The sequence below is a fragment of the Sturnira hondurensis genome, unplaced genomic scaffold (genome assembly GCF_014824575.4).
Source record: "Sturnira hondurensis isolate 20B ecotype Veracruz unplaced genomic scaffold, ASM1482457v3 Scaffold0010128, whole genome shotgun sequence".
Classification (NCBI taxonomy): Eukaryota; Metazoa; Chordata; class Mammalia; order Chiroptera; family Phyllostomidae; genus Sturnira; species Sturnira hondurensis.
The window spans coordinates 34,971,955-34,998,556 of record NW_028082759.1 but is presented as its reverse complement, the minus strand read 5'-3'; the positions used below and the strand labels follow the sequence as shown (position 1 = coordinate 34,998,556).

Below are 26,602 nucleotides of genomic sequence, written 5' to 3'. Positions count from 1 at the left end.
AGTTTCCATTACTGTTTTAAATGTCACTCATTGCAACGGCTAGTACAAAAGTGGCTATTCTACACATACCTTTTTCTGATACCTATGATCTGAACATTCCCCTTCTATCAGCATGTGGAAACAGGAAATCTCCCATCACCATTTTGAGCAACACAGGCCCGAGTAAAATGACATGTGGACTTTCAAATATCAGAAATCGTGATAGTTTTAAACATGAAACAAAAGAAAATATAAGTAATTATATGCCATCATAGCTACCAACTCTAAGCTTAAATGGTTCTAACCAAGGTTTGACTCTTCATATTCCACACTAACACTGGCTTGTATTGTCTAGTATACATTCAATAGTTTTCTTTTCCCTGTTGACTATATGTCTCTTGTACCTCAGAAGTCCTTCCTCTTCCATTATTTTTGAATTAAATTTATTGGGCTGACATTGATTAATAAAATTACATAGGTTTTAGGTGTACAATCACATAACACACCACCTGCACATTGTATCGTGTGCTCACCACCCAAAGACTTGTCTACTTCCATCACCATACATTGGACCCCCCTGACCCTCTTCATTCTACCCTCACCCTTTTTACCTCTGCTAACCACCATACTGTTGTCTATTCATTTGCTGCCTTCAGTTCTATGTTCCTCATTCTGAAAGGGTATTTTTTGAACTTGACCCCAAAGACAAGAAAAGTAAAAGCAAAAATAAATAAATGAGACTACACCAAACTAAAAAGCTTCTGCACCACACACACAAAAATGCCATCAACAAAACAAAGAGAACTACCCAAAGGGGAGAAGATACTTGCAAGCTAAACATCCAAAAGAACTCATACAACTCAACAACAGCAAAACAAACAATCCAATTAAAAAAAGGGGCCAGTTCATGTCCTCTACATGAACTGACACTTTTCCCAAGAAGACACACAGACCACCAATAGATGCATGAAAACATACTCAACTTCACTAACCATCCAGGAAATGCAGATCAAAATCACAATTAAGTACCTCCTTGTACCTGTTAGAATGGCTATTACCAATAAGTCAAGAACTGACAAATGTTGGTAAGGCTATGGAGAAAAAGGAACCCCCATACACTGGTAGCAAATGTAAACTGGTAGAGCCACTGTGGAAAACAGTATGGGGGGTTGTCCAAGAATTAAGAACACAGCTACGATACTACCTAGCAATCTCTCTTCTGAGTATGTGACCCCCAACTTTGAAAACATTTATTATAAAGATATATATACCTCCAATTCTTAACAGTCAGCCATGCCCCACCCAACATTATAGAAAGTCTTGACTGACAGTTATAGCCTTGAAATTATTTCTCTGTTTGGGATTAGTAGCAAAGAAATGGTAATTTTCTCAGATGCAAAGAAAAAAATCACAACCAAAGCCCAAAAGCAAATCAAGTAGCACTCTAACCTTAAAGCAGAGAAATCGATGTTTATCTTGTGGGGATTCAACACAATTTTCTACATAAAATTGCTAAGGGTTATTTCAGCCAGTCATACAGTTGGATTTATTTGGCTTTTACCTTGTAATGATTAATATTCAGAATCTCAGATGTCCTTTAATCTTACCTTCCTGCAGGGCTACAGCTGCTATCTTCACTTTCCCACTGTTCGTTTTTACTTCTTGGAACTGGGGGCTGCAGCATTTCGGCTGCTAATGGATCAGCATCATTCTCTTCTCGACCGATCCATTCCCCAATCACACAGGGTCTCAGAAGAGAGGAGTTAAAGGCCACTGTTTCCTGAAGAGGAGAAAAGAATGTGTCGCCAGAGATTATTTACTCTCATCACTAGGACAACAAGGAAATAATTTGGCTAGAGTTCCAACTGCTTCCTCACATCAAAAAGTTCCTTTTTTCTTTCTGAATTAACTTAAAATTTCAGTTCTCTGCATCACTACGGGATCACTTACTCTATGTTGTTTGTGCTGGATCCTGAAGGTCACTGTCACAAAAGACCCAGAAGGAAAATCGTCTATTTCGATCTGGAAGCTGCACGTGTGTTCTCAGGATGAAAGTTTGTGGTTGAAGGAAGAGCGTACTGTGAGGCCCACACAGCGAAGGAATTTGGTGTCGCTGGGAAATTTTAAGTAATTTTGCGGGAGGAAAGAGGAATGGGGCCAGGACACCAGGGAAAGAGGAGGCAGATGGAGCTGGAAGGCGCATTGCCTCCAACTGGGGGTACTTTGGACTTAAAGGATCCAGATGAGGTTCCAAGCAGGGTGATGTCACTGACAGATATCTTATGCTAATTCAAAAATGTCAAAGTGATCTCCTTTCATACTCTTGGATATGATGTGGCTCTTTAAGTGATATTTTCAATATTTGTTATTTAATCATTTAAAATGATATGAGAATACTGAGTACATGTAATTACTAAGACTATCTTGGTAAGTGGAAAAGAGCAGGTTAGAAAATAATAGCTATTTGCCCTGGCCGGTGTAGCTCAGTGGATTTGAGCACAGGACTACAAACCAAAGGATCATGGTTCGATTCCCAATCAGGGAACATCCCTGGGTCGCAGGGGACGCACGAGAGGCAACCATACATTGACATTTCTCTTCCCCTCTAAAGATAAATAAACAAAATTTTTTAAAAGAAATAATACCTATTTTTATTATCTAATTTTGTTTAAAACTTCATATGGATGTATATCCATCATTTCTACATTAATCTATTAATTTATTCCTTGTCTTATATTTATTAGTACCTACTGTGTGCCAGATAGTGCTTGATTTGTTGGAAGAAACAATTATAAGACTAAATTTTAATACTTTCATCTGAATGCAGAAACCACTTAAATGCAGGAACCAATTAAAAGATTTAATTAATTTTTTAATTAAAGATAATTAAAATTAATGCAGGTTAATTTTAATTTATCTTTTTGGCACAGCCATGTCTTTTCAATATTCTATGATAAATATGCATTAGTCTTATAGTGAGAAAATATCTAATCTAAAATCTTGATCTGAGGGGCATAGGCTTTGCTCAAATTATGTTTAGCTGTAATTTTTAGTATTACAAGACTCTTGATCAATTCCTTAAAAATTCAGGCTTGGTCTCTGAGTCTTCACAATGCTCAGAAACAATATACAAATAAAATGATACAACAGAAACATAGTATTACAACACATACAATGTAACCTTAATTAATATACCAATAAGACGCCTTATACAATATTTGAAATATGACTAGGACATATTTGATAGACATTTACCCAAGTGATAACAAGCAATAGAAAGTAGTTGTATATTTTACTATTGATTCCCAGCCCACAATGAAAAATGTAACAAATATTTTAGTAATAATGTTGGTGTAACTTAGCAACTAATCTAAATCCCTTCCATATTCATGTTCCCAGAGTCAGAAAATCAAAGCACTATAATGGCTTTCAGCTGTGAAGTCATACAATCAAATTAATGTTTCATAATATCTAGAAAGGCATATTCATCTGCTACTATTTAATATTATTTGAAGTATGAGAATTAAAATGAACAAAATTGTTAAATTTTAAACCTAAATTTGGTTCCGAAAGCAAATCAAGACAAAGACATGTTTCAGGATTTTTAAAAATCTATAATTCATTTATAGCTTTAGAATCAGTTTTGGCCTGTGTCTCTGAAATGTTACTTCTCTGAATTTCACTTTCTCCAACCACAAAATGAGATGATGGCAATTACAAGACCAACTGTGTCAGATGAATTACTATACTGGGATAGCACAATTAAAACTATAGAATTCTGTACCCATGCTAGCAGACCACTTATTTAAGGATGTGGACGGATTCAAACNAAATGCAGGAACCACTTAAATGCAGGAACCAATTAAAAGATTTAATTAATTTTTTAATTAAAGATAATTAAAATTAATGCAGGTTAATTTTAATTTATCTTTTTGGCACAGCCATGTCTTTTCAATATTCTATGATAAATATGCATTAGTCTTATAGTGAGAAAATATCTAATCTAAGCCCTGGCTGGTGTAGCTCAGTGGATTGAGCACAGGCCTGTGAACCAGACAATCGCGGTTCGATTCCCAGTCAGGGCACATGCCTGGGTTGCAGGTCAGTTCCCAGCGGGGGACCCATGAGAAGCAACCATACATTGACATTTCTCTCTCCCTCTCTCCTTCCCTTCCCCTCTAAAAATTAATAAATAAAAATATTAAAAAAAAGAAAATATCTAATCTAAAATCTTGATCTGAGGGGCACAGGCTTTGCTCAAATTATGTTTAGCTGTAATTTTTAGTATTACAAGAGTCTTGATCAATTCCTTAAAAATTCAGGCTTGGTTTCTGAGTCTTCACAATGCTCAGAAACAATATACAAATAAAATGATACAACAGAAACATAGTATTGCAACATATACAATGTAATATTAATTAATATACCAATAAAACACCTTATACAATATTTGAAATATGACTAGGACATATTTGATAGACATTTACCCAAGTGATAACAAGCAATAGAAAGTAGTTGTATATTTTACTATTGATTCCCAGCCCACAATGAAAAATGTAACAAATATTTTAGTAATAATGTTGGTGTAACTTAGCAACTAATCTAAATTCCTTCCATATTCATGTTCCCAGAGTCAGAAAATCAAAGCACTATAATGGTTTTCAGCTGTGAAGTCATACAATCAAATTAATGTTTCATAATATCTAGAAAGGCATATTCATCTGCTACTATTTAATATTATTTGAAGTATGAGAATTAAAATGAACAAAATTGTTAAATTTTAAACCTAAATTTGGTTCCGAAAGCAAATCAAGACAAAGACATGTTTCAGGATTTTTAAAAATCTATAATTCATTTACAGCTTTAGAATCAGTTTTGGCCTGTGTCTCTGAAATATTACTTCTCTGAATTTCATTTTCTCCAACCACAAAATGGGATGATGGCAATTACAAGACCAATTGTGTCAGATGAATTACTATACTGGGATAGCACAATTAAAACTATAGAATTCTGTACCCATGCTAGCAGACCACTTATTTAAGGATGTGGACGGATTCAAACCACTTCTCTCTGTGTGATATACCTGGGGGAAAACACGGTAAACTGAACCTAAGGAATGGGCCAGCTGGGTAAGAACAGACACTTAGTTGTAAATACGAACAGAGACATGGAGCAGAGAATTGATGAGGCAGCAGGTTTAATTCAAAGTTTCTTTATGATAAAAATTATATCAGTTCAGTTTTTTAATTTGAATTTTTGATTCCTAGTACATTTCTGCACATCAACTGTTAAAAGTTAGTGACTTTTTATTGAGTCATGCCTTAGCCTTGGGCTGTCCAAGTGGAATTCACTACCCTTTGCTGCTGCCCTCGGGCTGTAGTTTCTACCGTGAATCTACTTTGGCGCTCTCCCCTGGGGGGTTCTCAACTCAACTCCCAAGGAGGAATGACTCAAAGATCCTTCCAGATATTGCCTCCAGCTCCAAGTCCCATGCCCTGAAGTTTTATTTCATAGATAGTTCAAAGGTTGGATAACTAATTCAATGTTATTCTCATTTGCGGCAGGGGGCAGAACTGGGCTGAGAGATTTGTCTCACTACAAGCTCAACATTGAAGGGAGGGGCCAAAGAAACTGATGGTGGTAACGAGAAATAGGTCCTGACACCACACATGAGAAAGGAAAATAGGATTTAGAGTTGAGTATGCTCAAAAGGTGAGAACTGCAGAGAATCTGGAAAAAAAATAACCCTCCCTGTTTGCTTATTTGAAATGAAATAAATGAGAGATGCCAGTGCTGCTGGAGCGCAGAGCAAGGAGAGAAAGATAAACAGTTCGATATGCGGTCGGTTTCACTCCTGCAGAAATTCAGTGAGAAGGGGCTGATGCAGGAGCATTGCGAAGACGTGCAAACGAGGGCAGGGCAGTCAGGAGGTGAGCGTTTTATAGAGGAAGAAAAATGTGACTCTACAATTTTTTTTCTTTTTTTGTGACTCTACTATTTTTATTTTTTGGAATGCACAAAGCTTTTTTTAAAAAACATCAGCCCTTTAAAAAATTATTATATCTCTAAAATTTCAAGAATGTAGTCTATTTACCTGTAATAAATTAAGATAATGCATTTTTCTTTGGATGAACTGCCTGTATTTGAGTAAGCTAAGTGAATATATTTCAGTAAGTCTTTATGGAAGTGTTTCAGCAGAGACAGCGGTTCTCAGCCCTCCCCACAGCTCACCACAGACATCGGGACACAGCAGAAATTGTTTTTAAGTGCACACCAAATAAGACGCATTTTTGAAAATATTTTAAGTGTACAGATAAACAAATCATTTAGAATTTCAGTGCTAAACAATGTAATATTCCTTCCAAATGTATAAATTCACTTTGCCCTCCTAAGACTAGAGGTCCCTAGATATTGAGGTTCTTAAGCAAGTATACTCAAATTTAATGAGAAAAGCATTTCCCGTCAAAAGTTCTCCCAAAGGGAACAGGTTTGCTCTGTATTTCCTATCAGCAGGAAACTCAGCTGTCCCAGGAGTTACCTTAGACCAGGCCTCCTCTCTCCAAGTAGCCTACCCAGGGGCCAACCTACAATGAGTTCAGCTTCTCTTACCACTGGTTATCAGCACAACATTTGTTTATATTCCATGTTATTTGAATGTTTTCTCTTCTTTATAAAGCAACATGTTTGTGCAAGGCTGGATCACGCCTTAAATTCCTTTGTTTCCTCCATAATAACTCGCAAACTCGGATTTCATAAAATAAGTACAAAAATTCGTATGGATTAAATTAAAAATAATTCAAAGAATAACAACAATGCCTATGCGGTGATTGATGAAGGATCTTTATGTCTAACTAAAAATCATGTCAATGATTCATAGCCAACTGATTAAGCCATTTCAGAAGAAAGCCTGTAGAAGGTAATCAATTAGGAATAGTACAGTATTTCTTATAAACTCTCAAATTTTTAGTAAATTATTTTACTTCTGCCAGTTCACAAAAGAAAAACTTTAGAACACAATTACACATTAAGTGTCTGATTTAACAGAAAACCCCACTAAATGTTTGAACCTGACAATTATCCTTAAAGTAATCTACACACTGAACCTGAGTTAGCAAATAAAGAAACTTAGTGCAAACAAATAGTTAACAGTTCTCTTCCAATTGGCCCCTTTTTCCAGCTTTATTGAAATATAATTGACATATAACACTGTGTAAGTTTAAAGTTATACAATATGATGTTTTCATATATGCAGATAATACAAAATGATTATCACAAGATGGCTGATACCTATATCCATCACCTATCAAAAATTACCTCATTTTTTGTGGTAAGAACTTTTAAGGTCTAGTCTCTTAGCAACTTTCAAGTATACAATATATCAACAGTATTGTTAAGTGTAGCCACTGTGCTGTGCGTTAGAGCCCAGAACTTGCTCCCCTTCTAACTGGGAATTTGTACCCTTCGTCCACTTGCATCAGTTTCCCCAGATCGCTAGCCCTGGCAGTCCCCACTGTACTCTGCTGCTGTGAGTTAGGTTATTTAGATTCCACGTAGAAGTGAGATCATACAGCATCTGTCTGTCTCTGTCTGACATGCAACTTCGCACAGTGACCTCAAGGTACTTCCATGTTGTTACAAATGGTAGGATTTCCTTGTTTTTATGAATGAGTAGTATTTGTGTGTATGTGTGAAAACACCAAAGGAAAGGGAGGGAATAAAGAATCAGCTCAGGAATATTTATTCCAGGTCTATCAAGCCCTAGTTTTGAGACCTTGGAAAAAAATCATTAAATGACTCTAGCCTTAGTGTCTTCATTCATAAAACAGAAAAAGCGTAACCACTGCCTTGGACTGGGGCAAGAACTAAATCCAGTAATGTATGAGAAAACGCCCAGCGTGCCTCCTAACTCAAAGGGGCGTCCGATACTATCCCTCCTTGTCTCCTCTGCTGTCTTCTCCACCCTTCCACCCATGATCTGAAACATTTTACTCTTATAGTGGAAATTTTCATGTAAATATAAAAATAGAAGGAGGCATAGAATAAACCCCTTTGTCAATTGTCAATGCAGAGGTAAACTCCATCCTTAACTCAGCCTCCATCCCTTCCACATTCTCCCTTCCCCACCCAGGTCATTTCGAAGCAGATCCCATTCACGTATCATATCGTTCGTAAACTGTCCAACATGTAGCTCTGAAAAGCATGATTTCTATCGACAAACACAATAACTATCATACCTAATAATAAACTGATAATTCTTCAATGTCCACAGATCCCTAATGAGTTTTTAATTTCCCTGATTATCTCCGTTTGCCTACACAGGCTGGGCTCTGAGCAAGGCCCCACTTGTTGTGACTGATTAGCAGTCTCGTATATCTCTTTTCGTCTGTAGGTTTCCCTCCTTCGCCTCGTTTTTCTTTCCTATAATTTTATTGTCGCTGTTGTTATTGAAAAAACTCAACTACTTTGTCCTGTGAGTTTCCCACAGTCTGGATTTTTCCCTTTGCATCCCTGCAATGCGGTTTGAAAGGTCCCTTTGCCCCTTGTAATTTCTGTAAACTAGTAGTTACATTTGGAAGCAGTTCTGTCATTGCTCTTTTGTTTTTGGCAAATTGTGCTTCAGAGAGAATGGATAGAGTTTCACGTGGAGGCACATAACACCCCACTGAGGCTTCTTGAGCAATGCTGGCGGCATTGATAAACAGTCCTCAGATCCATTAAATCAGTAGGAATTGTCAGGTGGTGATAGTCTAATTTTATAATTCCACATTCCTTTATTTGTTGAAATATTTCTGTAAAGGTAAGCTTCGTGTCATCAACTATTGGATTACCGTGGAGTACAATTTGTATAGAAAAGGCAGATTGAATGTTTGATTCTTTAACGGTTTTAAAAATAACAACTCTGGGCCCATAACATTGTCTAAAGATTATCTACTTATCTTGGATGAACACATAGATTTGAAAATATGAGATATAATTCACTGCTGTACAGGTATTAGTCGTGTTCATGTTCAAATTTTCTCACTCGTCCCAGTGGGAGACCATTGAAGTTGGGCTCCTGAGCTGCTTGGCTGCCCTCCTAGTGGTCTTGCATAGTGTTCTTGCCTTCCTGCACGACAAGCTAGCTCAGGCTCAGAGAGTGCCCTGTCTGCTCCAGACTGGAGAAGCCGTTTGGCTCACAGACTCCAATTCCTTTTAGTGGGAAATATATTGGAAGACTAGAACCTGGACTAGGGGTCCTCATTGTTATTGGGTTTATAATACTGGACACATCTAAAAAACAGATTTAAATATTTTAAAATATTTTACTTTGGCATAATTCAGACCTCCAGAAAAGCTGAAAAACAAAAACAACCAAACTCCTGTATACCCTTCACCTAGACTGACCAGTAGTTGTTAATATAATAATGTGGACATTGTTGGTTGATATTTTGCTTTGCCATTTTCTCCTTCTCTAATATATGATTAAATTCTTCTTAGAACCATATGAAGGTAAGTTGCATATGTGACATTGTTTTATCCCTAAACACTTCAGGGTATATTTCCTATAGAGAAGGGCATCATCATTTACACCCATAGTACAAGTCTCAAAACAAAAAAAAATTAACATTGATAAAAGACTAATATACCAACCTGATTAAATTTCCTCAGTTATTTGAATAATGTTGCTCACAGCAAAAGAAAATCCTGAATCAAATTTGACATTCAATTTTAATTTTGTATCTCCTTTGAATGTGGAATAGTTTTCAGTCTTTGTAATTTATGACCTTCATGTTTTTCTAAAAATAAGGGCCAGTTATGGGGGGAGACCCACACCTGGTGTTTATGAACTGTTTCCCCCCGGGGGGGGGTATTCAAATCATGCCCTTTGATGCAAACAACACAGGTGTGATGTATTCTTCTCATATCAAAAGCCACGTGATGTTGACCTGCCCTATCACGAGTGACATTAACCTTGATCACCTGGTTAGGGAAGCATCTTCCAGGATTCTCTATTGCAACGTTACCGTGTTTCTCTTGTTAATTAGTAAGTGTGTTCTGGGAAGTAACTTTGTGACTATGCAGATAACCTGTACTTCATCAAAGTTTCACCTGCAAACGTTAACATCCTTTGCTGACCCCTGGCTGCATCAATTACTATGATGGTTGCCAATCTGTGATTTTCTAATCTCACCAAACATTCTTTCTTATTTGTTGGCACTATACTGTGAGAAAGAGCTCCTTCTTCACCTCCTTTTATTTATGAGTGTAGGTCCATGTGTTGGGATGTATCAGTATGGATTCATGGACGATGTTTTATTCAGTGGACTATAACACATTACTATCATTTATTTTTAGGTTTTACAATTCTCAGTAGGAGTTCCAGCAAGCAGGTTCCATCATCCTTTAGTTGCATCTTTACCTTCTGGTGCTAAAAATACACATCGGACTCGAGCTGTACAGTCTCGGCTACAGCCCTGGGTCTGGCCTGTTCCCCCAAAGCCTTCGTTCCTTTCATCAGAGAATGATAGTTAGAAAATAACATTGGGCTCTAATTGTGCTCATTGCCTGCAGACAGTTATTTTATTTTTTCAAATGAAAAATGTTACAACTTTTTAATGATACTATCAAAACAGGATCATCTAATTTTTACTTACATCTATTTATCTTACATGTATTTCTTTTCCCTTATGTGGAAAATTCTGATTCTTAAGGACACCAGCATAATGACCTCTTTGCTGTACCACACAAAGCGCACACACGGTCTTTAATAATATCATCGGCACTCCCATCAACAGCATAATGAGCAAACACAGTTTAGGAGCGGCTGCTATTCCCTCTGTCCTTAGGTTGTCCCACTGGAAGACCATCAAATCACTGTGTTTACAACGACGTTAAATAATCCTCTCGGCGTGTTGACTTCAGAGATACAGTTGTGCTCATTTGTTTCATTTTGCTTTCAGTTATTGGAAGTTACTGTTTTAAGACTTAACTTTGTTTTAAAAATATATAAAATATTTGAATGGTTCCAAAGTAAAATAATTGAATCCAAGAAGTCAAGTTTCTATTTCTATCTTCTATTCTCTATACCTTCCTTTCTCCCTTATATAACTTAAAAAAATTATTTGTGTGTGTTACAGTATAGGTCTTGCTACTGTCATTTTAACTTTAATATTTGCAAATTTGTATCTACATTTCATTGTACTTAGTTAAGTAGTACACTGTAAACATAATTTTTTATTGCCTCTTTCATTGAATAATATATTTGGGGGATCCCTCTGGAGTCTTCTTTGGGTTGGTGAGCTATGAGTTATTCAGTATTCTTTTAATGAACAACCATTCATTTACTCTTTTGCCATTCAAATGTGTAGTAACATGCATACAACTTTTCCTATTTTTGCCAGTGTGTCCTTAGAATTGACCCAGAGAAGTAGGATTATACGGTTAAATAGTAATTGCACTTAATTTTAGAGATATTAAAATTTTCTCTCCACAGCCTTTGCACCATTTTGCATTTTGACCAGCAGATTCACCAACAGAGTGTTTTAACAAACTTCAGGATTTTTTGAATGTAGTAGGTGAGCGGTGGTGTTTAATTTGCGTTTCTCTTATTTTGAACAAGGCTGCGCATCTTTTCAAAGAAGCGTTTTGCTTTTTGTTTTCTGCAAACAATGCTTTCACATGCTCATGTCAATGGATTGTACGTCTTTCCTGCCCTATTTTTAGAAGCGCCCTATCATTAGAGTCACTGAACTTTGTCTGTGGTGTGCACCACAAACATCTTTCCTTGATTGCCATTTTCCAAAGTTCATTAAAACAAAACATGGACAACAGTCTTACTTACTGGCTGTCTTCCTTAATATTAGAACTGCCACCTGGTATAAATCAAACATACAACCAACACAGCACATAAAGCAGTTTTATAGATTTTCCTCTGCTGCCAAAAATATCATGTAATACACATGTAGGTCACATGTGAGGCACATGTGGGCAGGCAAGAGGCTCTGCAACACAGAAGCAAGACAAAAGGATCATAATGACTTCAGTATGTCCTACTGGGTATAAGAAATCCATTCTCCAAATACTGAGCACCCTCCAAAAAAAATCCAGAGAGTTTGCTTGGGAAGAAATTAATACAAATGGAAAGTACATAGCAAAACAAAGTTATCGGTGGGGAAAAAAATCTTACTTTGAAGGAGTTAAGATTTCAGCCCTTCACTGGAATACTTAGCAAGATGGCACATCATGTCTGCACCAGAGCTGAATGCTACATATTTTGCCAGTCTGAAATAATATCAAATAGGCTCTCTTTGAGACTCTTAGGTTCTTAGTGAGGCAAGATAACAAGGTAGTTAAGAAAATGGGTTCTGGAGTTAAATCTGCACTCAAACCCGAGTTCTGCAGTATATTATCTACACCTGTAGGTCTGCACAACTTTCCACGCCCTGTGGGCTTCCATGGTCCTGTGTGTAAAGTGGAGATTATAAGACCTTCCTCACAGGACTGTTGCGATGTTAGTGAGGAAGTGTGCTCAAAGCACTTGGCACGGTACCTGTCCCACTACACACACATCTATCACCGCCTGCTCTGCTGGCCTTTTCCATGGTGTCACATACATTCAACTTCCACACTGAAAGGCTGAGCATGAACACTACCTGACTTGCTTTCAAGGTTACCATCATATTAGGACAACTTAGAGCTCTTGGTATAATAGCATAGTCCACAGGAAATATCTTGACAGTGAGAAAAGTGGTAAAAGACCATGAAAGGCAGAACTGAATTAGAGAAATAAAATTATTTTAATTCCAGCCAGTTATGCACTTAACACTTACAAAGGCTTAGTGCGGACTTAGTAGGCATTGTAAACCAAGAGTTTCTGATAAAATGTCAATCATTAATTGAGTGATTACTCTGCACCAGGGACTATCCCAGGAAACCTGTTGGCATGACCCACTGGGGAGGTTACAAACAAGGATTCTTGTTTGTAACCTCGACTGAGTATCGACTGTCTGCCTGGGTGTGAGTTCCAGTTCCGCCATTTACTGTGGGAAAGGGGAACTTATAAAACTATGGGCTCTATTTCTGCACCCGTTACACTGGAGAAAGATGGGGCCCAGGCCATCTACACAGTTCCACGGTGAGGAGCACAGGCTCTGCAGTGCATTTGCCTGCCCCCGTCTTCCACTTGCACCTCCCCTTTGTATGTCCTCTGGTAAGCTTAGTAAACTCCCCAAATCAGCACAGTCTGCTGAGTTCTTTAAAACACACGTGGACCGTCCATGAGTCTAAATACTGTAAGCCGTATCTTTTACTTAAGCCAGAACATTACAGAGCCCTGTCCTATTACTCACTGCTCTGAACGATTCTATCTGAACTTTGCTTCTGCTTCATGTCATCAGCCTAGGTCAGCCCAAACTATCCAAAGAACTCCTACAAAAACAACAATCTTACTTATATAAGAATATATGCTTTTAATTGTGGTTAGAAAATGTAACTGAAAATTCACCATCTTAGTCATTTTTGAGTATGCAGTTGAGTAATGTTAAGTGCCTTCACACTACTATGCAACCAGTCTCGGAGCAAAACCAGTGCTCAGCAGATATCCTTCATCTTGCAAAACTGAAGCCCTAAACCTATGAATGCCTATCACCACCCCAGCTCCTGGCAACTAGCATTTTATTTTGTTTCTATGAATCTGACTACTTTGGACACCTCATATAAATGGAATCAGACAGTACATATCTTTCTGTGGCTGGCTTATTTTACTTAGCATCATGTTCTCGAGGTTCATCCACATTGTAGCATGTGGCAGGATTTCTTTTCTTTTTGTTTTTAACTACATGTTATTGATTATGCTATTACAGTTGTCCTGATTTTCCCGCTTTGCTCTCCCCCAACCTGACACCCCCCACTCCCCCAGGCAATCCCACACCTTTGTTCATGCCCATGGGCCATGCAGGTAAGTTCTTTGCCTATTCCATTTCCCAAACTGTACCTTACATCCCATGGCTATTCTGTAACTACCTATTCATACTGCTCAGTCACCTCATCTCTTCACCTTTTCCCCTACACTGCCCTTCCATCTGGCAACCACTAAAACCTTCTCCATGTCCATAATTCTGTTGCTGTTCTTGTTTGTTTACTGTGTTTTTAGAGTTAATTGTTGAAAGATATGTATTTATTGCCATTTTATTGTTCATAGTTTTGCTCTACTTCTTTGTCTTAAGTCCCTTTAACATTTCGTATAATAATGGTTTGGTGATGATGAACGCATTTAGTTTTTTCTTATCTTTTAAAGACTAAATAATACTGCATTGTTTGTGTATATCACATTGATTATCTATTCACCCACAAATGCATCCTGGGGTTGCTTCTACCTTTTGGCTACTGTGAATAATGATGCAATGTGCATGGTGTGCAAATACATCTTAGAGATTTTGCTTTCAATTCTTTTGGATATATATCCAAAAGTGGGAACATAGGATTGTTGGATCATCTGCTAATTTTAGTTTTAATGTTTTTGAGAGCTGCCATACTGTTTTCCACAGTAGCTTCATCATTTTACATTCCTACCAATAGTACAAAAAGCAATTTCTCTACATCCCCACTGGGGTTTATTATTTTCTGGGGTTTTTTGTTTGTTTGTTCTTACATAGTAGCCATCCTATATGGGTATGAGTGGTATCTTGGTTTTGATTTACAGGTCTCTAAAGATTAGTGATATGAGCATCTTTCCACATGCTTTTTGGTCATTTGTATATCATTTTTGGAGAAATGTTTATTCAAGTCCTTTGCTTACTTTTAATCAGGATATTGGCTTGGTTGTTGTTGAGTTGGGGGTTCTTTATGTATTCTGAATATTAACCTCTTATTAAATATTTCTTATATTCCAAAACTTGCCTTTTCACCCAATTGCATCATTTTGTTCATAGAAATATAAGAATATTTTTTGAGGATATTATTGACACATTACACACTACCTACTTCATGAGGACGAATGGGAAACATTTTCCTTAGAATTTCTGCTACTGAGCAGAAATAGCTGGTTTTCTTGTAAACAACTGCTTTGCTATGATCCTATGGGTGATGACGACACCAAGTGACAAAGGCTCAATCGACACTCAGTTGAAACAATGATACGGAACTGCATTTTTGTGTAGTGGGTTCATATTTTTCCCCTGCCCTTTCAAATAATTTTCCAAGTATTTCTTTAAATTGCTTTATATTTTGGGTATTTTTTCACGATCTGAAGTTATTTTGATTGGGAGAGTACCCGATGTTACTTGTAATAGTTACTAAAAACATTACACTTCACAGAGAAGGAAACTAAAGCTCAGCATCTATAAATAACTGTTTGAAGTTATAAAATTAGTAAACAGAAGGATCTATGATTGAATCAAGGCCTATCTGTGGATTTTTCCAGAAACCAGGCTATTTCTTGAAGGAGTGAACCAAAAATTTGGCCATGACACAAGGAGTGTCCTTTGTGACGTGGCTGCTGTGCTCCCTAAGAGCACGTGGGAAGGGAGATCACTTTCTGCCCGAGTGATCAGGGGAGGCTGGAGCTGGAGGGATGAGACAACTGGGGGTGGGGGCGGGGACGGAGCGGGGAGGACAGATGGTAATGAACAAAAATTTGACAATAAATAAAAATATGGCCTGGAGTCTGGCTCCCTCACACTAGTCCTTGTTGAGTCCAGCGAAGACTGTGATAAATAAAAAGAGTGAAATAAGGCATAAGACATACATTTCAGCGGAGACTGTTGATTCTAGTCTTAAGAAGTTTGAACTTAATTTGGTCAGTATCAGCGAGTCACAGAAAAATTTTCAGCAAGATTTGGTTTAAGAAAGATTCCTCCAGTGAAGGTCTTAAGTAGGGTTCTCTAGAACCAGAGGCTGAGAAACTAATTTACTGGGGGTGAGTGTCTCTTAAGTGAAACCTATGAAAGAATGAAGGAATCAGGAGAAATGGGGACAAGCTAGGCAAAGATAAGGTTCAGCTAAAGTCTACTCTCAGCCTGATCCCCTAAGAAAGTGCTGGAATGTGAATGAAACTCAGAGTCTTATTTCCTTCAATCCCTGGCTGAGGCCAACCCAGGCATTCCTGGGCAGAAAAGCTCCCACTGGGCCAAATCCAACCTCAGGTGATGGATGAGCCCATAAGCACCAGCATGCACAGCTGAAGGATGGGTCACTCCGCCCTAGTGAGCACCAGCCATGTCTACCATAGGGCATTTTGAAGAATGAACTGGAATGGCAGGGCTCTAAAACATTATATGTAGATATGAAAGGTAATGCCATCTAAATTTGTGTAATGGCTGATAGGATAATTATGGTTTTCCAGCTACATCCTCATCCTGAAACCCTAACCTGTGAATATCATACATTTCATGGCAAAAGGAACTTTGCATCATTAAGGCTAAACACGTTGAAATGAGGGAGGGGGAGTATCTGGATTCGCTGACGGGCCCCACCCTAATCAATCACATGGTTCCACAGCAGTGGAAAGCCTTCCCAGCCTGAGGTCAGAGATGAGACATTGCTGGTTTTGAAGACGCAGAAAAGGGCCCATGCACCAAGGAATGAGCCAGCTTTTAGAAGCTGGAAAAGGCAAAAACATCAAACCAAACCAAACCAAACCAGGTTTCCCTAAAATTCAGGAGGAAATGCAGCCCTAAGACACCTGGGCTTTAGCCCCAGAAACCTCGTGTTGAACTTCTAAGCTATAAGATGATAAGTCACCTTGTTTGAATTTGTTACAGCAGTAATAAAAAGCCAATACAGTGGCTAAACAGTAAGACATTGATAAAATTCACACAGTTTTTTTAAAAGGCTTAAAAATACGATCAGCCTTGTTTTATCTTTCCATTTGAAGTAGAATTCACAATTCTTATCTTTTTCGGAATTCACAAACTAATTTTAAAGGTCACAGAAGAAATAATTTCAATGAAATGACAGTAACATGTCAGTGTATTATAAAGGTTAAGAAATATATATCTTTAGTTGGACACCCAAATTGTTAATGAAAGATTAAAAGGAAGAATATGCATTTATTTTTATTATTATATTAAAGACACAGGTGTCAGCTCACTACAAACTGCAAATCTTTCTGTTTAACTATTTTTTTAGCACCTGCCTGAGACTCTTTTTCTTACTGAGGAAAATGCAAAATTGTGAGCTTTGTGGTCACCAGAGGGAGCCATGGGGCAGGCTGTCCCTCTCCTCCAGGGCTGGTCCGGGAAGGTGAAGGATGCTGGCTGGGAGGCTGGAAATCTGCGTTTCTTTGGTATTGTCTGGTACTCTTGAAAATCAGGTGTGAGAGTGGGAACAATTTTTTTGTACTAACATAAATATTTTTATGAAAATCCAAAAGGTATATTCCTATTCAGAAAATAAAAATGCTAAGTATTTTATAAAATAATATAACGATTACATTATAGATTACTATTTTAAAATATCATGATTATTCCAATTTTGTACAATACTTTCTACCATTTTCTTTCTACCTATTTATCTAGCCACTAGGCCAAATTCAGCACATTTTCTATTTAGAAAGGTATTTATATCAATATTCACCAAATACTGATGGCTATTTCTAGGTGCTTCTTCCTTTTCCAACTATATATGTCTCATGTCAATTTTTTTGTCACCTAAAACAACATATCACAACAGACTGATTGAAGAAACAGATATAAAAATTGAGCAATTTTTAATTAATCAAGACATTAAAGAGATTTTTTTATTTTAATTTTTATTTAATTCTTGTTCAAGTACAGTTTTCTGTCTTATATTCCCAGCCCTGCCCACCCCCTGCCCAGTGCTCCCCACCTCCCTCCCATTTCTGCCCCCCACCTTAGTTATTGTCCATGTGTCCTTTATACTTGTTCATGTGAGTCTTTCCCCTTTTCCCCTATGATTCTCCCCCCTCTCCCCTCTGGACCCTGTCAGCCTGTTCTGTATTTGAGTGTCATTGGTCATATTTTGCTTGCTTGTTTGTTTTGTTGTTTAGATTCCTGTTAACGGTGATATCATATGGAATTTGTCTTTCACCACCTGGCTAGATTTTTAAAACTGTAAATAATGTAACTTTCTAAAAAATTCTTTATTTTGGAAAATAAAATATTGTTTCACAAAATTGTTTTTGTCAATGTAGTGGTTTTGTCATTGCTATTTAAAAATAAATGCATGTAAAAATTTTATGAGTTTTAATTCCTACTATGGTCAATATTAATACATATAATCTACATAAAACTTTTGGGGATCTTCTATAATTTTTAAGACTGTAAAGGAGCCCTGAGAATAAAAAGAAAGAAAGAGAACTTCTATCCCAATGACTCCTAAATGTATAACACCAAATCAAATCTTTCTTGTGATTCACAACTCAGATGGACATATTTGACAGACAACTCAACATAACACAAAACAGAACAACTCTCCAAGTGCCAAGTCTGCTCTCTCATCCATGTCCCTAATTTTGGCAAATGGCCCCACAGCTCCCTGAGTTTCTTGTCTCCCAAAACTAAGAATCTCCACCGACTGCTCTCTTCGACACTCCCCAGCTCCAACCCACAGCAAGTTCCACTGATACCACTGCTGACATATATTCCTATCATATGGCTTCTCACTACCACGACTATCACCCCAGCGCAAGACTTTCTTGGCATCTTAAAATTTTTAAAAAATCCATACCGAGTAAGGTTTACAAAGGGTAGTTATAGAAAATAGTAAGATCATCAATCATCATCATCAAAATACAAGCAGAATCCAAATGTCATAATAAATATTACTAGATTTTATGTTTTAATACAGCTTTTGATAATTACAGTGATTCCATTTTCTCTAGCCAAACTCAAAAACTCTTGATTCAAAAAAATAAGTGATATTTTAAATTTCATATAATAACTTTAAAAGATCTAAGCATACAACTTTAAAAGATTTAAAACATTAGCACCAAATAAACTGTATTTGAACATTTTATGTTTCAAAAACTTTTTCATTTAGACCATGGATTAAAATCTATATTCTATATGTTCTTTTCATTAGATGTATATAGCTCAACTTACCTTATCGAGTTCATCTGAAATTGCAATACCTGGGATTCAAAAGAGATTTATAAAAATGTTTTAGAAGCAATATTGAATAACCTAAGGTTAAAAACAAAGACAAAAGCTCTATTTGTAAAACTACTGTGTTTTCCATTCTATTTTTTTCTTTTTATTAGTGCTTCAAAATAATGTGGTACATCCTTTCTACTAATGAAAACAAGTTAGGAATTTAGATCAACTATGATTGCATGAACTGCTGAAACAATCCAAGGGATGCGACAAAAGCACACCGATAGCATGCTTCTTGTTAGATGTAGAGCTAGTGCGCAAGGGTAATTGTAGGGATGTAGTCTTTATGTCAAAATGACAACCAAGTACAACTTAGCCCATTACAATTCCACTCTTGCTTATGAACTGATTTAGACTCCTACAGTGACAAAATACTAAGGCGGAATGGCGGCTGCAGATCATTTATTTTAATTTCCTTATTTTACAGATGAGCACACTAACTAGAGAGCTTCAGGGGTTTGTCCCACAGTCTCCTAGACTGATAGCTTCTTAGACCAATGGATAAATAATCCTTCCCCACAACTCCTCTGCTTATCATCCTCACGTTCTTCACTGTACATCATTTTCATTCCTGTCTTTACCATTTCTCCAAAATTGTTGTGTCAGTAATATAAAAATTTAGTCCTTGAATTTCTGTCTCTGTGACAATAGACACTGTTAAGCTCACTCTCTTCCTTGACATGATGTCCTCTCTTTTCTATTCTCCTGCTTTGTCTCCTTACAGGAATCCTCTTCTATGGAGGGAGTCCTTTCCTGAAATGCCAAGGGTTCTTTGCTGAGTTGTCTTTCTCCTCAGATGTTATACTTTCCTTGGTTATCCAACCCACAGCACTGACATCTTTATTTCTGTATATGGTGGTAACTAACAAATATTTTTCTCCAGCACAGACTTTCCTCCTGAGCGAGTTGCTGAATCCCTCTGGGCATTTCAGCCATGTCAGGCTACACACATCACTTTCCCTTCGTATCACTTCTCCCCCGCTTTTTTTTTTTTTTGAGTGACGTTGTGCCTGATGCCGTACACAGGCACTGCGGCCTACACAGGCCACAAGCACTGTGGAGCTGCCATTGGGTGTGGGGCATAGGACACAGGAATATGGTGTCAAACCTCAGTGCGGGGTGAGCAAAAAGACAAGAAAAGGTCTAAAGTCTGGAGTCCAAGGGAACACAGAGAAAATAAGAATAGGATCGAAGCTAAAGTTCAGCAGACTACAAAGTGCAAGATAGAATGAGCTGGGTTATTAAAGAGAAACTGAACACACTCAAGAAAAAATGCCGGCGTAATCGTCTGCTCATGTGCTCAGGAACAGAGTGTCTGGGGAGGGTGCTTTACGGGATCCCAGACCACCTCCCACTCCACTAACCTAATAAATCAATTACATCAGTGAATGGCACCAGTCTTCCCCATGCAGATAAAACTAGAAACGTGGGTGTATTCCAGACTCATTCATCACAGTACTATTCTGTGAAATTCTCTTTTTTGGTAAAAATTATTGGGAGCAAATAATTTCACATGTTACTGCACTAAAAGAGAGTCTAGTTACCACTTCGAGAATTTTAGGTAACCTAAGCTTAGCAATTATTCAAGGACTTGCTGTATTAAGCACCCCCTTCAAACAAAGGAGAGAGGGATTTGGGAAGGAGGGGCTTACAGCTGGCCGGTGTCCGCACTGGGTGCGTGCAGTGGGGGGCTCTGAGACATAACGGACTCGCAGAACACAGTTTGTGTGAAATTAGTAAGAGACCCCAAGGTTTTCTGAGCAATTATAAACCTTGATGCAGGCCTAACATAAGTACGTTTTTATGAATGTTTGGGTTTAGAAATACATGAAGTTATAAATGGTCACTTGGAATAACTCAGATTTTAAGATAATGTAGGAATTTTATAGAATACTAAATGGTTTATGTCACAGTTTATATTAATAATCATTCCAGTTTCTAAAAACTAAATATATATTTAACTGCTTAAATTTACATTTAATACAATGGAAATATTCTTTCCCGATCCAAATTCATGATTAAAATAAATATATTATTTAAAATAAATATTTAAGACAATCTATTTTAAAAGAGGGAGATAGTAGATACATAAAACAAAATTACCTTTTTCATCCAAAGTTATAAACCTCTAGAATATGTAGGTATTCCAGATACCTAGAATTATATAACCCATGATTTCATTGGCTGAAATGCTCTTGATTTTTAAAAACTTTTTATATTAAATGTGCTTGGCCTTGCAAAAACGTTTTTTCATTAAATTTTTAGAAAGCTATCAGTTGATCTTTACATTTCTTTTATATCTCAGTTTATGAATCCATTATTCATAAAGGTAGCAATAATATTTTACCTATCTAGACTGTAGGCAAAAATTAGCAAGTAAGTCTTTGAATATTCAAAACCCGCATCACACAGAACCTGCTCATCACTGGCAAGCCCGCCTCTCGGAGCCTTGCCCACTGTGCATCACTCTCAACTGTAGCAAATACCAGAAGTTGTTCTGCGGAGTCAAGAAATGTTGCCAGTGAAAAATGAGGATGAAGAGAGAGATTGTTATGAAAACATACTAATATACTAGAAAATTATGGGTTCCAGAATAAAGCTCAGAGTAGATCAATGGAAAACTTGCCTTGGGGAAGGAATCACCTCTCATCATCCCAAGTGTTTGCTCGATGTATTTTGTCCAGACATCTATTGTTATATTTTCTCACATTTACCTATTTTGATGATTTTGCCTAACAAATTACCTAAATTCTATTATATATAGTTCTTTCTGTTCCCTGTTTTCGACATCCAATCACCTAGGGCACTTTTCATTTTTTGTTATTTCACATTTAATCAAAGCTCAAATTGACTAAAAGAAGTTGGAAGAATTTTAAAGAAACACTTCTTTGCAGAAATCTGAAGCTCCAGTGGGGACCATTTACAACGAGTAGCCACGACACTTCTCCTAGCGCCTAGCACAACATTCACAGCTACTCATTAGCTTTTAAAAGCCGTCGTATTTTAAGATAATATTTTTTTAAAGTTTATAGGAACTCAGGAACAGCTGTGAACACAAAATACGCAAGGAAAAATGTAGTGAGCGGGTTGTTACCATACCCTATACGGGAGAAGGGCCCGGGATTTGGTCGTGGGACCCTTGATGCTGGCGCAGGTGGTCTTCCTAGACACTGAACTGAGGCCTTAAAGAAAATGTTGTCGTATCAGAGCCGTCAAAGGGGCTGCAAATCCCTGTAACATAAAAGTCCCCACCCTGACCCCTGCTACCAAGACTCCCATCTTCCTTGCCTTTATTACCAGCCATGCTCTTTATGCATCACCAATAAAAATGTTCTTTTCCTTGAAATACCTTCCTACACACGTGCTTCTCTCTTTGCCAGGAACATCCCTCCCCACGACACACCTCACCCTCCTTTGACCTTCGCTTGGCCTTTGTATCCTCCGCACTCTGTTCAGTACATCCTCCAGCGGGTTGGCCCTAAGTCCCGATGGGGGCTCTTCTAAGCCCAACTCAGCTTTCCTAAAGCACTTTCCACAGGTCTCTGAAATTCTGCTCTTCACAAACACCTCCCCTACTAAAAGCAAACTTGAGTTCTGGGTGCATGTAGTATCCATCTTTGTATTCCCACAGAAATGTGCGGAGACTTGATAAAGGAACGTGGGGTGAATGAACAAACAATTGCTACATTACCGCTTCCATTTTCACTTGCAGGCTGCTGTTGTCTCACTTGGCAATTTTCAGCTGGTGCGCCACAAGAGTTGTTAAAACATGCAATGCCTGACTGTTTAGTCAGGGGCATTGACCTCTTTCCCCTTAGATTGTTAAATTTAAAAAAATGATAACAGCCAACATAACAATAAACAGTGTAAATGAATCAAAATTATATGTATTTGTTGTCAGATGGGCAAAAAATATATATATTTTTAGTGCGCCACAGAATGTAGTAATTAGTTTATGCACGGTATGAGATGAAAAGGCTTGAAAACTGCTGCTCTGACTTTTCAGGCTGTTTGTCAAACAAGACTTTTCAGGTGTGTTTTTGACTGGCAAACTCAGAAAGTCCTTTTCTCCTTGGCTGAGTCCAGATTGCTATTGTCAGCCACGGAGCACAAGTATCTGTCCACTATTCCCCCAACAGCTGGCTGTGTTTCCCTGGTAAAGCCCCAGTCAGTGTTTTCACACGAACTGTGATCCACCGACCACTGTCTGGACGGACTGAAGATTCTCATCCCATCACTGTTTCACTTTGGAGAAATCTGCCAAAAGTAGCAAAGGCATCGGGCTTCGGGAGTGCCAGAAGCTCGAAGCCCATCTTGAGCAGAGGGTTGCATGAGCAATGTCACATAATAGGGAACAGCTGCTCTTTAGCTCTCAGTTTATTTATTTACTTACCTACTTACTTACCTATCTATTTATTTTAAGCATAATTTCCCAATAGATAAACTACCCTAAAAGCTAAATACAGCATATCTATGAACACCAAAACACATGTAATCTCGTATCAGAGGTCCACACTCCAAGCAGAAGGGGGTCTGAAGTGATGAAAGAGTGAGGGCGGAGTCTCAGAGAAGAGGGGTCAGAAGAATTGAAACCAGAGGTCCTGCTCATCCCGCAAGTCCAGACTGAGTTATGCGTAAATCCCTGCGCTTTGCACTGGAGAGTCCAGGCTCAGAGGGCCCTACCTACAGGAAGCTCAAAGTACAGGGCGGGGATAAGTGAAAATTTAGTAATAGCAGAAAAGTATGTTCAGGGAGATAGCACAAAAAGTATAAAAGTATACAGGTATAGAAGCACAAAAGGACAGGCACCAAATTCAGTCCAGAGAAGGACAGCAACAGAGAAATCAGCTTGGTGGATACAATTTTTCAGCTGAGGCTAAAGAACGCCATAGGATCTCACTTGGGAAAAAGGGACGCAGTGGAGGGAAGTCGGGTGAGGTTTCAGGGCACAGGGACGGCATAAGCAAACACAGGAAATGAAGAACATCAGTGAGGCTCAAAAACTCTTGTGTTGCTGGTGCATACCTAGCCTGAGAAGCATGAGAGAGAATACTAGAGATGTGATTAAGGGCCAGATTATGGAGCACCTCCTGGGAGATTTTAGGAAGCCACGGAATATCTGGAACAAGTGAGTGTCAGGTTTTCACTGCAGATCCATCACACTGATGGCAGTGAGGGCAATGAGTTAACAGTGTGGACAAGACAGTTATTTGTTGCCCAAACTATTTCAAGAGTCCTCCGGGCACACAAGCTAGACTGCATTTCCCAGCCTCCCTTCCTCCTGGCTGTGGAATGTGGGCAGATGTAAGGCTGTTTCCAACTCGAGGCACCAGAAGCCTCTCCTGTGACCCTCTACTCTCCCCTCCTGCTTCGGCAGGACCCCTAGAAGTCTTGTGCTGAAGACGGCAGCATGAGAGATGGAAGAAGTCCACACCCCTGGCTCACTCCACAGGCTATTCTCTGAGTGAGAAAGTACTTGTATTGTGTGAAGCCACAGGATTTCGGCCTTGAGACTCCCCCAACATAAGGTCACGGCCATCTAGCCAGATGCAAGCTCAGTAAAGGCAGGAACTGCACCTGTTTCTCTTAATGTGGGACAGGAATGACAGGGAACATGTTAAATGGATAAGCCAGTGATCTGGTCAGTGTCACTGTGAATGCAAACTAGGGGTACTAACAGGGTCAGAGAACAGAATCAGACCCAAGACGTATTTTAGAGGGAAAATGAGCAAGATTTGGTAGGAATTAATTTTGAATGGTAAAGGAGGACGCAGGAGTCCAGAAGGCCCCAGTTAGGTGACTTGGTAAGTGAGGGTACCGCCGTCTGAGACACAGCAGGCAGAAGAACTGGGAGGCATGATCTACTCTGATCCATTGAAATTTAGCATGACAGGGAGATACCTGAGTTTAGCTATGTTTTAGGCACTTATTTCAAAAGCATATGCAATCTAAATGTGAAATATAGTTAGTCCTCACCTAAGGACACAGGTAAATTCTGCAACTTTAAGCAAACTGATATAAAATGAAAGCGATTTTTACCATAGGCTCGTTTATATAAACAAAAGTTTCTATGGCATCAAGATTTATATGTATTGATATAAGCCTTTGACACATTAATAGGATAAGGTTCTTTTCATAAACATAACATAGCAGTAAACTGAACGCTCACTTTATCCTTGTTTGCTTCCAAAGTAAATCATAGGCAGCAGAGCAAAACCTCTAACCTAGGCCCTTGGATTACAGGATCACTGCTTTTACAAAAAGTATGTTACAAGCTACTGTGTCAGGCTCAGAAAGGATGCTGAGAAGAATCTGCCCCAGTTACAATCCTTCAGAAATGTAGAGACCTTAAAACCTCATGGAAGCAATAGGTATGTTTGTCCATTAAAATGACACAAAACAAAAGGGTTCAGAAGAGAAGAATGAATAGATACCATTAGGTGTACACTTGACCTCAGTAACAGAGACACTGTAGAAGGAGAAAGTCAAATAACCTTGGGGATGAGGGAGTCTATAGTTTTGCCCAGTATTCCCATGATTCTGTGTAACATGCAAGATCAATCCTTAGTTACAATCTCATGCACTTAGAACTCCTCAACCTCTCAGAATTTGAATGAGGATGTTAAAATTTTGAATGTTAAAAATGGGTTACTGGCAATTTTTATCGAACGTTTCTACTTTAATGTTGGTTAGGAACTTCAATTACAATTAAGCAACTGAACTTACTTCGAGAGAGCTTCTCAAGGGCTTTTCCCAGCTTCTTGCTCTCTTGAAGGATGTGGTTCAATTCATCAAAATCACGGCTTTCTGCTTTAGTTCGCCAGTTCCACTTAGGATGATCTACTGACCTTGGCACTACATTTAAAAAAAATGATTACTTCAGAAGCATGCTACGTAGTGATAAAAAACTTACTGTTCATAATAATGTGAAAGCCTGTATGTACCAAGATTGCTGTACAGAATAAAACTGTCTTGGAAATGGTTTTCTCGTGAGCAAACAGTGGGGAAGTTATAAAGCTGCCTCTAAGAAATGTTTTAAATGAACAAGTAACGTGTAATGTTTATAGAAAAAAGAAAATTCAGGTATTGGTTCAAAGTTAATAATTTTTAAAATTTAAGAAAAACACTCAAGTAAAGTTGATTTTGTTTATGTTTTAGCAGCTTAAAGATGATCACTGACTTTATCAGCAATTAGTAAATATTTCTAAGACATCCTTGCTGTCTTCTAATATAACCATATTTACCTTCGTTTCCCTCCAAATTCCAAACTCTCACTAAAACCATATTATGGCAAAGAAATTTTTATTGATTTTGTTGGGTCAAAGAATTAGCCAACAAGGAGAAGCCATTATTAAGCAAGAAATAACATCTTAGTCTATTGGAAGATATGAAATGGATTGATGAGTGGTCCTCAAATTTAGCAAGCTGGACAACACTGAAACCTTGTCCCTGAAGGGAGACATGCCCTAGAAAGTGGATGTTTCCGACCATTTAAACATTAAAGTATTGGTCAAGGAGGACAAATGACAAAG

The 26,602-nt window shown here is 38.1% G+C and overlaps 1 protein-coding gene across 1 annotated transcript in view; it reads right to left on the bottom strand.

The window, feature by feature from the left end:
• CUNH8orf34 (chromosome unknown C8orf34 homolog) overlaps nucleotides 1-26,602 on the bottom strand; it is a 300,229-nt gene that overhangs the window by 203,259 nt on the left and 70,368 nt on the right. Inside the window, 3 exon segments of the mRNA XM_037058678.1 lie at nucleotides 1,587-1,759; nucleotides 19,020-19,048; nucleotides 25,797-25,925. Of these exon segments, the coding sequence (XP_036914573.1) occupies nucleotides 1,587-1,759; nucleotides 19,020-19,048; nucleotides 25,797-25,925 (331 nt within the window).